This window comes from Colius striatus, chromosome 1 (genome assembly GCF_028858725.1).
Source record: "Colius striatus isolate bColStr4 chromosome 1, bColStr4.1.hap1, whole genome shotgun sequence".
Lineage (NCBI taxonomy): Eukaryota > Metazoa > Chordata > Aves > Coliiformes > Coliidae > Colius > Colius striatus.
Window position 1 is genome coordinate 28,223,148 of NC_084759.1, and position 13,971 is coordinate 28,237,118.

At 41.1% G+C, this 13,971-nt stretch overlaps 1 protein-coding gene across 1 annotated transcript in view; it reads left to right on the forward strand.

Annotated features, from left to right (window-relative positions):
- The window catches only part of KPNA3 (karyopherin subunit alpha 3), a 61,479-nt gene that overhangs the window by 19,562 nt on the left and 27,946 nt on the right, over positions 1-13,971 (forward strand). Inside the window, exon 2 of the mRNA XM_061994420.1 lies at positions 2,053-2,097. Within this exon, the coding sequence (XP_061850404.1) occupies positions 2,053-2,097 (45 nt within the window). The remainder of the gene's footprint in view (positions 1-2,052; positions 2,098-13,971) is intronic.

Below are 13,971 nucleotides of genomic sequence, written 5' to 3' on the forward strand. Positions count from 1 at the left end.
TTGCTTCCAGAAGAATAGTAGGTAGCAAATGTTATGGGTGTGCCCTAAAGATCTTCTGGTTTAGTCTGATTTTTCTGCTCAATAGAAAATATTCTAGAATATTATCACATAGATAAATGAAAAAATGTAGGAGTAAATTGTAACTAGGGAGCAGATTTAAAGTAAATTGTGGCTTGCATCAGTTAAATCACTGAGATTTCAAATCTACCACATACAATACTGGATTTTGAAGAGAAAATGCAAATGGACAGTTTAGTTAACTGATTTGTCATCTGGTGGAATATCCTGTAAAATTTAAGGTAAGTAGGAATAAAAGATTGAAAGTTTAGGAGTAGATAGAATGTTTTTATTAGTGGGAAGTTCCACAAAGAGCTTTTGTGTCTAACATTCAGAATGATGAAGTAGGGGAGGTTTTACAGTAGAAATCGTAAGATGACCTTGGCTAATTAAATGTTTGCACTGAAATGCAGAGTTGTCGTGGGGAAGAACTACTGAAAAACGTTTTTTAGGCTACTTAGTGCTCATGAATGTGGTACAGTTAAGATTATTCAAATATAAAATTCTAGTAGAATGAGAAACTTGAATGACTGGTCTTGCTAGTTGCATGCAATGAGTTTTCAGGTTCTTCAGTGCCCTCCCATTACCCAGCAATACAGTCCTGTCATGTTGAGCTTTTGCAACCGACTCGAATGGTCACAAAAATTAGATGGTTTAGCAAATTAATGAGGGGGAGAAAATAAATGTAGTTCTGGCAGGTGCTGTAGTGTTTATGTCCTCTTACTGTAATGAGGACTTGCTTTTTTTAAGGTAGTATAGTTCATGCTTGTAGGTTTAAAAGAAGAATTGTGCCTTTGTTTAGTTGTCTGAGTTGACCAATCAAGCAGTGGACAGGAAGAGAAGCCTTCCTTACTCTCAAGTCAGCCTAAGATAATGAGTACTGCTATGCAAACAGGTTAAGAACAGTGAAACTAAGATAAAGTTCTAAGCACTGAAACTACATCCTGGTACTACATCCACATTCATGGTGTGAAGTGTGCACATTTCATTTACCTGTGCTTGAGCTTTAGCACATTCCATATTTTTGTAAATGGCTGATGGAGAATGCTGCTCTTTTGTGTGTACTGCTGGTCTTCAATGATACTTTTTAGCTCAGGGAAGTTATTTGCTCTTAACTCGAAAGCAATGTGATAGTGGCTGTGAAGGTCAGTAGTAAGAATAGGACATAGAAAGTATTTTAAAAGGCTAATTTTAGTTAGCGTGGGTGATCTTTCTAGCCTGCCAGTGGTCATCCAGTTTTGATTTTCTCTGAATTGCATTCTGATGATACAAGTCTTTTCCACTCGTAAAATGAATCTAGAGAGATGGCCTTGACTAGCCTAAAATTATTATTTTTCAGACTTTTGATCTCTCCTAGTCAAGATGCAGCATTGCTGGGAATGTCACCTAAGAGCCCAGTATCTTGAAAGAGCTGAGATGTTTATGGACTGCTTTCCTTCACAGTGTTTGGGCTATAGATCCTAAATAGAATCAGTACCACTGTACTACTTTGTTTCTGTTTGGCCCAAGCCTAATCTGTCATGTTTGCATTGAGCTCTGTCATCATCTGTCACTCATGGTTGATTTTGGCCAGATAACTGGCATAGGTTACGTGTTTAGGTTGTTAATGTGATCATATGTGAATATGAGACTGTCTGACCTGTATTTACTGTTTCTTTTGGTTTGCACATATAAACAACTGAGAGTCATTCCAGTGAAACTCTGTGGGGAAGTCAATGTTTTCTAACTTCGGGATACTTAATCATGGTTTATGACAAAGCTTTCTGTAAGGTGTATAATCTTAAAAAACAACAAACCAAACAACAACAAAAAAACCACCCCAGCCACAGATAAATTGTGTATCTTGCTAGGAAAGATTGAGTTTAAAATTGAGTTATAAATTATGCACGTTATTTTCCTTATCTTTTGATGAATAACTGCACTTGTGACCTAGAAACTGATTCCAAACAGAATACTGCTTTCTTTACATACAAATATTCTTTTTTTTATTTACAGACTATGAGAAGGCATAGAAATGAAGTTACAATTGAATTGCGGAAGGTAAGTCTGCTTTTATTTATCAGCTATGCTACTTTGCTAGTAATGCTGTGCTGTCTTAGCTAAATATTTTGCCATAAGCTTTGTCTTATTGTCCCAAACTTATTTAGAGAAGTTGGAGATTTTTATTTACTAACTGTGGATTCTGATGTTAGCTTTACTCTCGAACTTGTTAAGCTCAGTACAACAGAACAGTACTGCTTTACTCCAGTTTGTCAATTGGAAGTAGTTGATATACACTTTCTGTACCAGTTCTCATATTATTACAGTGAAACTGTCAGCTGTTTTTTTAAAGTCTCCAAATTTGGAAAGAGGGTGTTTTAGTGTTTAGAATGTGTGGAAGTTCTTTTATTCTGTTCTCTGAAAATTACTGCTTTTGTTCTGTAGAGAGAGTAAATTTTAGGGTCAGTTTTAGATTGGATTAGGTAAATGCCAATATATCTGGGAATATCATGAGCATGAGAGGTGATCTAGTTCAGTGCTTTGCCTAAATACAGCATTTGTTACACCCTCATTGCTCATAGCTCTTCCAACAGCCTTTCTAGGAACCTTAAAGGCTTGTTGCTGGAGGACATTTTCACAAGCTAAATTTCTCTTGATATGTGTGTGTAAAGAGAAGGGGTAAACTTTTATCTGCCTTTGGGTGCCTTCTTTATATTTAAGGACTGATACTGACCCTTTCAATTTTATCCTGATGAGATGAATTCAGTTTTTCACCCTTTCCTTGACCATTTTGTTTTATAGACTTGACTTGTTGCTGCTCCTCAGATTCAAATTGCCTGTGTCTTTCTGAGTAGTCTGGAAGGATGCAGGTCACAGCTGAGGTTTAAATAGGACAGTGAAAAAAATATTCTTAACACAGTATTCTTATTTATATTGAGTACACCGTTGACAAGCACTCAGTCTGTGATCTATGTCCTTTGGACACTTCCTACAGTAATGCAAAGCAAAGGTGGTTGTTACAGATCCCGATTTAGAATCCTTTTGAGTGTTTTGATCACTTAAAGAAACACTGTCAAAAGTATTAGCAATGCCTTTATCTTAGTAGCTTAACAGAGCTGAAGGCAAGGTTCACTTTGTTATTATTTAGGAGTATCTGACATAAGGGATCTCTCTGCTTCTCTGTCTGGTGTTAATTATAATTGAGCAATTACACCCTTACAGACTCTTCAGCTGCCCCTCACACAGTCCAACAATAATGTTTGAGTCTGGGGTCTTCTCATTCCTCATTGGATCTTTTCGCTGTCTTCAGATATGCTGTTATCTTGTCTAGTTGCAGCTGCTGTTGACAGTTGTAGCCTCCTTATCTCCTGGTTTGGTTTTAGCTCTGAAGGCCTTGTTTTGCTTAAGTAGGGAAACACTCAGTAAATCTAGGTGAAAGTTTACAGCTTGTGGCCTAAGGCTTCAGCAAGTCTTAGATGCTCGTGCAAAGTAAGAAAGCAAAGCAAAGAGCATACTAAATCACACAACATTAAATAAGTGATTAATTCTATTTAAAACTTACTTATTTAAGCTAAATGACTACTAGCTCTTAACATTGAGAGGTGTCCCTGTTCAAGGGGAGAGTTGCTTGGCATGCAGTCCCGTTATAGTCCAGGGAGAACTCAAATTGGGCTCATCCCACAATCTGTCATTGGTAAAAGATCCTGTTGCTTCACCATGCAGCGATGCTGCTGAGCAGGGAATGCTCAAAGGAGGCTCACTTAGGCTGTGTCACATTTATGGGATAAAGTCATTGGCTCATAGTCAATCAAACTGCATACCATGGGGGAGGTATGCACAAGACTCTTTGTACCCAGAACTTTTTCTGTGTTGATACTGTACTCTGCTCCTCTGTGGTTTTCCTAGAGAAGTTCTTAGCCCAGCTGCTACGGCTTGGGCCTCTACCTCCTTTGGAGCCCATACCAAACTACTGTGAGTTGGTTAAGGCAGGAGTTGAGTGCATCCATCACCCTATTTGCGTAGTTAAATGCAGAAATTTTAAACGTGGCTGCTTCTTGAAGTCTCATTTTGTTTCTCCATGTGCTTCAAGGTCTCCCCAGCTTTGTATCACCCATGTTTTTAGTATTTTCATTAATGACTTGATGGGCAATATGTGCTCTGAATATTATATATATAAGCAAGCTCCTTTGGGTCTCCAGTGTTATGCAGGTCTTGAGTTTGCCAGTTGACAGTCTGAGTGGTGTTTGCTGAGGAGTGCACAAACACCCAGTTTAATCTAAGGGGTTTTTATTATTTGCAAACTAAGAGGAAAGACAAAAGCCTTATTAAAATCAGAGTGAATGGTTTGTAAATAGAATTTATGTTGACAAAAATTAGCTTGACATATTTTTGAGAAATTTTATCTGCACTGACCACTTTGTGTAGGACTGTATAAGAGCTACCAAAAATCTCATGCTAGTATTTTCCTGGGATCCTTTTTTTTCAGGCTTTGTAGAAAAATCACTTTATCTCATTACAATATATAAAATGAATATTTCTAAGATTAATCCTGAAAACTACAAGAATCACAGAATCACAGAATGGTAGGGTTGGAAGGGACTTTTAGAGATCATCTAGTCCAACCCTCCTGCAGAAGCAGATTCACCTAGATCAGGTCACATAGGAACATGTCCAGGTGGGTCTTGAAGACCTCCAAGGAAGGAGACTCCACAACCCCTCTGGGCAGCCTGTGCCAGGGCTCCCTCACCTGAACAGTAAAACAGTTTTTTCTTCTATTTAAGTGGAACTTTTTGTGTTCCAGCTTCATCCCATTACCCCTTGTCCTGTTGATAGCTGCTATAGAAAAAAGGGATGTCCCAACCTCCTGACACCCACCCTTTAGATATTTGTAAATGTTAATAAGATCTCCCCTCAATCTCCTCTTCTCCAGACTAAACAGCCCCAGTTCCTGCAGCCCTTCCTCGTATGAAAGATGTTTCAGTCCTCTGATCATCTTGGTGGCCCTGTGCTGGACTCTCTTCAGAAGAATTAGTTGAAGAAACCGAAGTGAACTGAGATAACTAGAAAAAAGAATAATCTTAGTACTTACATGAGCATGATGTGTCATCTAAAAATTGTTTAATGCTTTCATGTTTTCCTAATCAAAGAAACTATCTGAAGATGTCTGAATGTGGTGTGTAGCTAAAACTGACTGTGACCTCCTCAGCACTGGCCAGATGACCAAGGTGTGGAAAAAGCTACGTCAGTGGCAGATACCAAGTGAAGAATAAAATTAGCTTTTTTTTCCTTAAAATGAGATTCCAATAATTAATTTTGATACCTGGATTATCAATAGTTGACATTTATACGGACAGGTTAGAGACCCTCTCTCATCAGAACTGGTGCGCTGAATCGATATAAAACTCTGTGTAGCTGGGAAATCTGTTCTGGGAAGTCACTCATAGCGCTTGGGCAGCCTATGCCTGCTACCAAAGAAGTGATGTAAAATATGGCTTAGCTAATGCAGCATATCATTATACATCACTTTAAATTGAGACTGCATTCCAGTGCAGTCTTTGGAGAGAGCTTTGCAGTGCAAAGTAAGAATTTTAATTTAATTCTCATAATTGGTTTTTGTAACAGATCACATTTCAAGGCCATTTTATTGCAGAATGTCATGGTTTAGGCCCAAGTAGCAACTTAAGCACCATGTGGCTACTTTCTCAATCCTCCCTCTGACCCTTGATGGGATGGAAAGGAAAACTGGAAGAAAAAGGTAGAAACTTGTGGGCTGATATAAGAACAGTTTAATAGGACAACACAGGGAAAGGAGAAATCATAGTAACAATAGCATTAATAAAGGAGTATATAAAGCGAATGAAGGCTCAATGCAGTTATTCAACACTCAGAACCTGGTGCCCAGCCTATTCCTCCTGCAATCTCTGTTCTCTGTGTTTCCAGCCAGCTCTCCCGGTTTGTATACTGAATATGATATTGAATATGGCCTTTGCTAGTTCAGGTCAGCTCTCCCGACTGTCTCCCCTCCCAGCTTCCTCTGCAAACTAACTCCATCTCAGCTGAACATGGAATGTTATCCACTCCTTATCCTTTACCACCCACATGGTGCCCAGATCCTCTGCTTTCCAGTTAATCACCACCATGCTTCCTGGCTTTGCTATATATCTATATACACACATATCTCATTTCCTTAGTCCATGGACCGTACCTCTAAAAAGTCTGTTGGGTTTGTTTAATCCATGACTTTGGGACTCCATCTGTCATCACAGCCTTTCAGGGCAGGAGAGATGGAGTATATGGTCTTGGATTGTTGTGTGTTGTATCCAAAGCCTGCGGCTGGTGTGTTTGGCATTACCTATGCACACGGCCTGTGGGTTGAAGGATGTTAAACTTGAGGAAGTTGCTGGGTGCCAGCTGAAGCCAGTTCAAGTTCCACCACTCGTACTTTGCTCTGTTTCATGAAGGTCTATCCTTCGTTGATTTTGTTGATTCTTACTGTAATACCACTGAGGAAAAACCTCTTTCCTCTGAGGGTGAAGGAGCCCTGGCACAGGCTGCCATGGGAGGGTATGGAGTCCCCTTCTTTGGAGGTTTTCAAAACCCATCTGGACGCATTCCTGTGTGACCTGATAGAGGTGAACCTGCTTTAACAGGGAGGTTGGATCTTTAGAGGCCTTTTCCAGCCCTGACCACTCTGTGTGTGATATGGCATGTAGCAGCTGTAGTAGTGATGGCACACGGTGGCCAGGTTATTTATCAATTAACAGCATACAATTCACTGGCTAGTCTTGCTCAAAATCAAATTTCCTTTGAGGCACATGTTGGTGAAGCAAGGAAGATTAAAGCTCTTTTGGAATTAAATTTGGCAAGGGATATAAAAGAAAACAAGAAAGGCTTCTTCAAGTACATCCCCAGCAAAAGGAAGGGCAGGGAGAATGTGAGCCTGCCGATGAAGGAGGAGAGTATACTGCTGACAGAGGATGTAGAGGAGGAGCTGCTGAATGCATTCTTTGCCTCAGTCTTTACTGCCAAGGCCAGCCCTTGGAAAGCCCAGTCCTTGGAGGGCAAATGAGAAAGTCTGGAGAATGGAAGACTCTCCCTTGGTTGAGGGGAATTGGATTAGGAATCTACTATGCAAGTTGGACACTCAGAAATCCATGGGTTCTGATGGGATGTACCCACAAGCGACCTCCAGGGCTTTCCCACAAGGCAACAGGACTCATCAGTGGACAGGGCATATTGCCTCTCATTTTTTGTTTAGTTATAGTACAGTGGAGCCTCATCAGCACATCACCTGCTTCTCTGGTGATATTTCTAGACCTTTGTTGTCTAGCCAGTCTATGATCAGTTCCAAAGTTCCAGGGTGACCAGGATTTCTTATTCAAGTGATCAGTGCAACCTACTTAATCCACATGGCATCAGTCTCATTTTGTGTAGAGGAGACCCTCCCTCTGAACATCCAGCCCAGCACAGGTAGTCGGGGTGCTGAGAGGAGCTGTGCTTCAGTACCAGCCACTTCCAAGGCAGCTCACAATCCTTCATATGCTGCTGCATTTCTTTTTCAGTTGGGGTATAGCGGGCATCGTATCCTCTGTATCCGCAATGCCAAAAGCCTGGGGGTTGGCCTCAGGTCTCCTCAAGTACTTTCTGCCAGAGGCTACAGGTAGGGCTGTTCTCCCTTGCTGCATAGTAGAGCACATTTTTTAATGTGTTGTCTGGAGGGGCCTAAGGGCTACTGCATGAACTACTTCCTGTTTAATTTGTTCAAAGACTTGTTGCTCAAGGCCCAATTTAAAATCTTCCTTCTTTTGGGTCACTTCATAGAGAGAGGGCTTACATAACACTGCTATATGAACAAACAAACCAATGTTGTGACCAGTGACTATTTCACTAATAAAAAGAAATGCATATAACAGATTTGTCCCAACAAACTCTGGTCGTTGTTATCTTGACCCTTTGGGCCTTGCATTGGGTGCCAAAAAGGACTTGCCCTGGTTTATGCCCAACTGATGCCATGTGACTGCTCATTCCCCTGCCCTACTCACAGTGGGGTGGGGAGGAGAATTGGAAGAAACTCATGTTGAGATAAGGACAGTTTAGTAAGACAACACAAGGAGAGAGGAAATAACAAAAATAAAAGAATATATGGAGTGATGCCCCATGCAGGTGGTTGCCAGTTGGAACACTATGCCCAGAGCCTTGATCCCTCCTACCCCACTGTCCAGTCTTCCCAATTTATATACTGAGCAGGACATCATAAGGTATCCAATATCCCCTTGACTAGTTCAGGTCAGCTGTCCTGGCTGTGTCCCCTCACAACTTCTTGTGAAAATTAACTCTATCCCAACTGAACCCAGCACACAGAAGCATTGTTAAGTCTCGAGCTTAAGGCAATGTTCTGTGTGTGCCAGTAATGTGTGAGTGAAAATGAGGAAGAGGAAGCCTTTGAGCTGTTAGTGACTTTTCACTAAAAACTATCTGCACAGATCATTTACACATTTAGAGAAGCCTGAGTGCTGGATGTAGGTCAGACTGCAAATCAGGAGTGAACAGCAGCTGCAGAACTCTTCAATGCGGGAAGTTGTGCACTTCTTGAGTGCTTGCTGAATATGTTTCACTGCAAAGACTACAAGAGATCTGCTTGAATAAGAGATTCAATGTGTTTGGAATTGTTGGGTTTGGAGCAACTGAACTGGTGCTGGGGGGCCCCTGGTTTACTGTGGGAACTCTGTGGCAAATGTGAGACCATTGCTTCTGGTACAGAATAGGGTCTGAAATGTAACGGTATATTTTATTAAGCTCCAGCAGTAGACAGGATGATATTATTACTTCAGTCTTCATTTTTACAGCTCTTCCTGCTACTCTAGCGTGAGTGTGCCAAATTCAGGAGATAGTTGTTGGCTTGACCACAGCAATCCATTGCCCTTTCAAAACAAAGGGTATCTTTCCTTTATCTCAGCTATCTGGATGCTGAGTGTACACCTGGCTTTTGAAAAAAAAACCAGGCAAATGGAGAAGATTCTTGATACGTAGAGTCAAAGCACTACATAGTCATGGGTTTGTCTTTTGAATCAATGTGTGTATAAATATTAAATGAATGGATCTGATGAAATTGCTCACATCTCTGTTTTGTAAGATAGAATAAAAAAAAAATCACAGCTTTGACTAGTAGTAAACAATTTCTGCATGCATTAGTGTGAGGTGTTTATTCTTTTGAGATTACAGACATCAAGGTGCATTTGCAATGCATTCTGTGTTTCAAGAATGTGTTTTGTTTTCACTGTCTTTATACCACAGCTCTTATTCAGAAGGAAGCTTTACTCACTTTTTTTTGTTAGTTTCCTGGTCACTTATTATTGGTTTAAGAGTTGAGCTAACAAAGCTATCTCTGACATAAAAGGATAGCAGTCATCTGTCAGAATCTCAACTGAGGCCTGCGTTGGTTCTATAAGCTATTAGATGATACTTCTAGTGGTCAGATGCCTTTTTTGGTTCCACATTGACCTTGCTGAACATGCTTTATGTATTTGAGTCCTTCTACATTTCTGGAAGGATAGTCTTGGTCTCTGGCTATAGTGTTAGTACAGCAATGAGCCTAAGAGCTTTGAAGGTAGCTGCATCTGTTTCTAGACAGACAAGGCAATGCTGATAGTTTTGGTGAGGGAGACTGTCTCAGGATTTAGAATTTAAACTTCTCAGTGTACTGGTCTTGGTGAAGTTTGATTTAGAATATTTATTAGCATCAAAGAAACTCAAAGGCTGCTCTGTCAGTAACAGGAACCCTGGAATAAGTTGACTAACCTAGTTGATTTAGTTTCACTCTAAAGGGGAATAGAGGATGAGTAATGGTTAGGATTCAGTTTCAGGTTCCATATCTAAATGAAGCCTGCAACTCCATTGATGTGAGAGATCCTTTGGTTCAAAGCACTTGGCTTTCTAGGAGGAGGAAGCTTGACCTGGGCCACTTGTATGCTTGAAGAAAGATGGTCCTTAGCCAGGTCAATGCTATGGTCATTTAATTAGATGCCACCCTTCAAAGGAAGCCTTAACACTCCTAACCTCAGCAGAAACAGAGAATCATATCCTTCTTTAAGACTTGCTAACTAACTGGAATCTGAAGAACTTCCAGGATCTCTCACAAGGTTTATTTTTTACTTCCTTGGCAAACTCTGCTGTCTCTTGAGAGCTCACAGACATGAGCTCATGAAAGCTCTAATTGCCAATTAAGTTTGATGCAAGGCAAAGCAATTATTTGCTAAATAAGTGGTGGATTAAGGAGCCATGGGCATATGTCTTTTTTATTAGCTTCTTTGGCACACTGTACTTGTTTCTACTCTGAGCTTTCTTAAATAAGATTACTTATGTTGAAAGTAGCTCTTAAATAAAGTAGAAAGGAGTCTGTCTTCATGTTGCTGGGAGAGCTAGGGTGGGAAAAATCATCTTCTGATTCTCAGGAAGTCTGAGAATGCAAAGGAAAAAGAAAATCCTACATTTTCAGGTTCAGAATAGTAAAACTTGCTTCAGTTACACGTTCTCTAGTTGGATGGAAGGAACCTAGTTCCCTAAGTGTGTAGGATATAAAATTGATATGCATGGATTGTGGGATAATCAGTTTGACCTTTTTAAAGCCTTTTTAAAGGTTTGGATTTTTAAAGCTGTCTACGTGTTAATGAGTTTTGAGACAGCTGAACAGAGCCAACTAATGGTCCTTTCCTAACCATTAAATAGATTTAATCTCTCTCCAGGTTCATATCCAAGAACTGTTACTAGAAATTCACTCAGGCTAGATAGGCCACCTAAGAAATGTTTCATTAAAAAGATATTCAGTTGAGGTTTTCGGAATGTCCTTTTAACGTGATGAGATTGGGCTTGTGGGCATTTTATTTTTCTTCATGATGGACTGTGGAAGATGTTCTCACTGCCCAAACTCAAAACTGGAGATTGCATGCAAGTGAAACCTAGACGTTGAGCTCAGCCTGTCACAACAGTGGTAGTTTTAAAAGGGTTATCTGGGCAACCTGAATCTACCTCTATCACTGGCCTGATCTTTTAGCCTTTCCTAGGATATAAGAGCAGAGGAAAGGGCTGCTTGTTGTTATTTGTTAGCATAGCTAATGCTGACTGGCACCTCCAGTTCCTAATTGAGATGTTCTTGAAGTTCTGCTCTTGGTCCCTAGAGGACTCAAAATACAAGGATGTTAACTTTCATGCCAAAATAACTTCTTCCTATTAGGTACTGAGTTTCTAAACTTTTTTGTTTTGATAACAAACTAAGCATTAGCCAGCAATGTCCCCTCATGGCCAGGAAGGCCAATGGCATCCTGGGATGCATCAAGATGAGTGTGGCTGGCAGGTCAAAGGAAGTTCTCTTCCTCCTCTACTCTGCCCTGGTGAGGCCTCAACTGGAGTGTCCTATGTTCAGTTCTGGGTTCCCTGGCTCAAGACAGACAGGGAACTACTAGAGAGAGTCCAGCACAGGGCCATCAAGATGATCAAAGGACTAGAACATCTTCCTTATGAGGAAAGGCTGCAGGACCTGGGGCTGTTCAGCCTGGAGAAGAGAAGACTGAGGTGGGACCTCATTAAGACCTACAAGTATTTAAAAGGTGTATGTCAAGAGGATGGGGCAACACTTTTTTATGTAGTATTCAGTGACAGGACTGGCAGTAATGGACAAAAGCTGGAACACAAAAAGTTCCACTTAAAACACAAGGAAAAACTATGAGGAAGCCCTGGCACAGGCTTCCCAGGGAGGGTGTGGAGTCTCCTTTTCTGGAGGTTTTCTAAACTCTCCTGGATACGTTTCTGGGTGACTTTGTCTAGGTGGATCTACTTTAGCAGGAGATTGGACTGGATGATCTTTAGAGGTCTCTTCCAATACCAACCATTCTGTGAGTCTGTAAACCTTTCCCTGACCTGAAGAGGCATTTCATAATGATGTTAGTTACTTCAGGGTAAATATTTTCTTGTTTAGTTCTTTTCTCTTTTGATCTTGAAGCTTCCCAACAGAGATGAGACTCTTCACAGAATTTTTTCTTGTGTTAGATGCTGAAAAGTGTGTGCAAATTTGTATTTAATACCTTTTACAGCTCTATTAGAGTATCCTATTGACTGTGTCCTGTAGTACAAAGTGGAGTGCTGCATGGAGCTTGATGGACATCCTCTTTGCCCACGAGGATTCTTATTCTGCTAATCACATTGGCTTTGGAACTTGTTTGTGTTGATAGATATTTTTTTTTTAATCTTTTGGCTGTCTTCTAAGAAGGTAAGCAAGAAGCAGTTGGATCTATATATTTACTGTTCTTGCAGCTTGACCCTTCCCACTGTCAGTTAAATAAGCAGTGTATCTGTCATCAACAACTCTTAACAGATCATCACACTGGAGAAAAAAAGTGCACCTATGATATCATTACTGTTGTTCCTAACTGTTTGGCACTTTTGCCCGACATATTTGTCCACTTATCTTTTGTTCATATGGAAACCTCTGTAGTCTGCTGTAATGGGATCTGTACTAGAATATCAACATGCTTGTAAGCAGCTGCTGTTTATAAACGTGCAGGCTTTATTTGGGATAGCACACGTTTCAGACAGTGGTTGAAGATCTTCCTATTTTAAGATCTCTCCCTTTGAAAGGGCTTTCTCACCAGCCTTTGAACAGGACTGCTGTATCTTGGTATGCTCATCTGTCTTCATTTTCACTGCAACAGCCTACAGAAGAGGCTGGTGCTATGATTTAGGCAAGAACTTTTTAGTTTGGCACATTATGACAAAATGCAAGCATTTTAAGGTCACTCCAAGCTGCTAATCTTGTCTTTCACCTTATGAAGGAGTGATTGATTTATTGATTTACTGTATACAGCAGTTTAGTTGTCCAGGAATTGGGCACTTTTGCAAATTGACAGAGATGTTTCAAATAGCCTTAGAGCCACATTCTAGGACTGGAAGGTTCCATGAATACTTTGACTTTATAGGAAATACTCATAGGAATAGCTTTCCCTTAGTAAGAAGTTTTTGGTGCTTCACAGAAAATACTGACGTTTGCTTCAGGCTGCTATGGAAGCTCCTGTATCTATATTGTTGTGACAGTTGTTTTTCAGCTCAACCATCTGCAAACAGTGAGCAGCTACAGGAATGTTCTTACTTGCTTTTACTTTCCCCGGCCAAGGTAATTTTTTTCTGGAGCTCATTGTGCCATGTGACTGACAGCCTGAAGATGTTGCCTGCATTTGCAGAAATTCTGCTGTCAACCTTTGGTCAGTTATGTCCTATGACGTTCAACTCTCTGTCGTGGTTTAGGCCCATTAGGGAACAAAAGACCACAATTAGCCTCGAGTACCAAAGAGGCTGAGAATTGCCCAAGGACAGGGAGAGCTTAATTGCCACTTAAGGTTCAGGACAAAACAGACCAGGCCACTCGGTTGGGGGAAGAAAACAGAAAATAATTTAATGCAACATCATCTAAAACATAACTGTAAAACCCCAAACATAACCAAAATAAAACAACACAGAGTAATACAACAATGAAGAGTCCAACCAGCCTTTTTAAGAACACCTTCTTGCCATACTTCCCCTCTTCCCAGACTCAGAGCCCTGATCCTGGTGTTTTTACTTTGTCCCCCCTTGAACGATTCGGGGGAGGGGGGGCAGGCAGTGGGGGATTTCAGTCAGTCTGTTCCCGATAGCTTCTGCCATTTGTCCCTCCTCAGGACGGGTGAACTCCACACCAGTCCTCCCTGCGAGTCCGTGGGGTAACTCACACGCATGGCAGCCCTGCACGGGCTGCTCTGATGCGCATTTATCCCAAAGGCTGCAGCTCCTCTCTGCCTCTCGTGTGGGGCTGCTCTGCGGTGCGCAGGCTCTCCAGCATGGCCTGGGCCATGGCCGTCTCCCCACACAGTCCCTCGCCCGTCCGGGCTCACTCACATGGAGCTGCTGGTA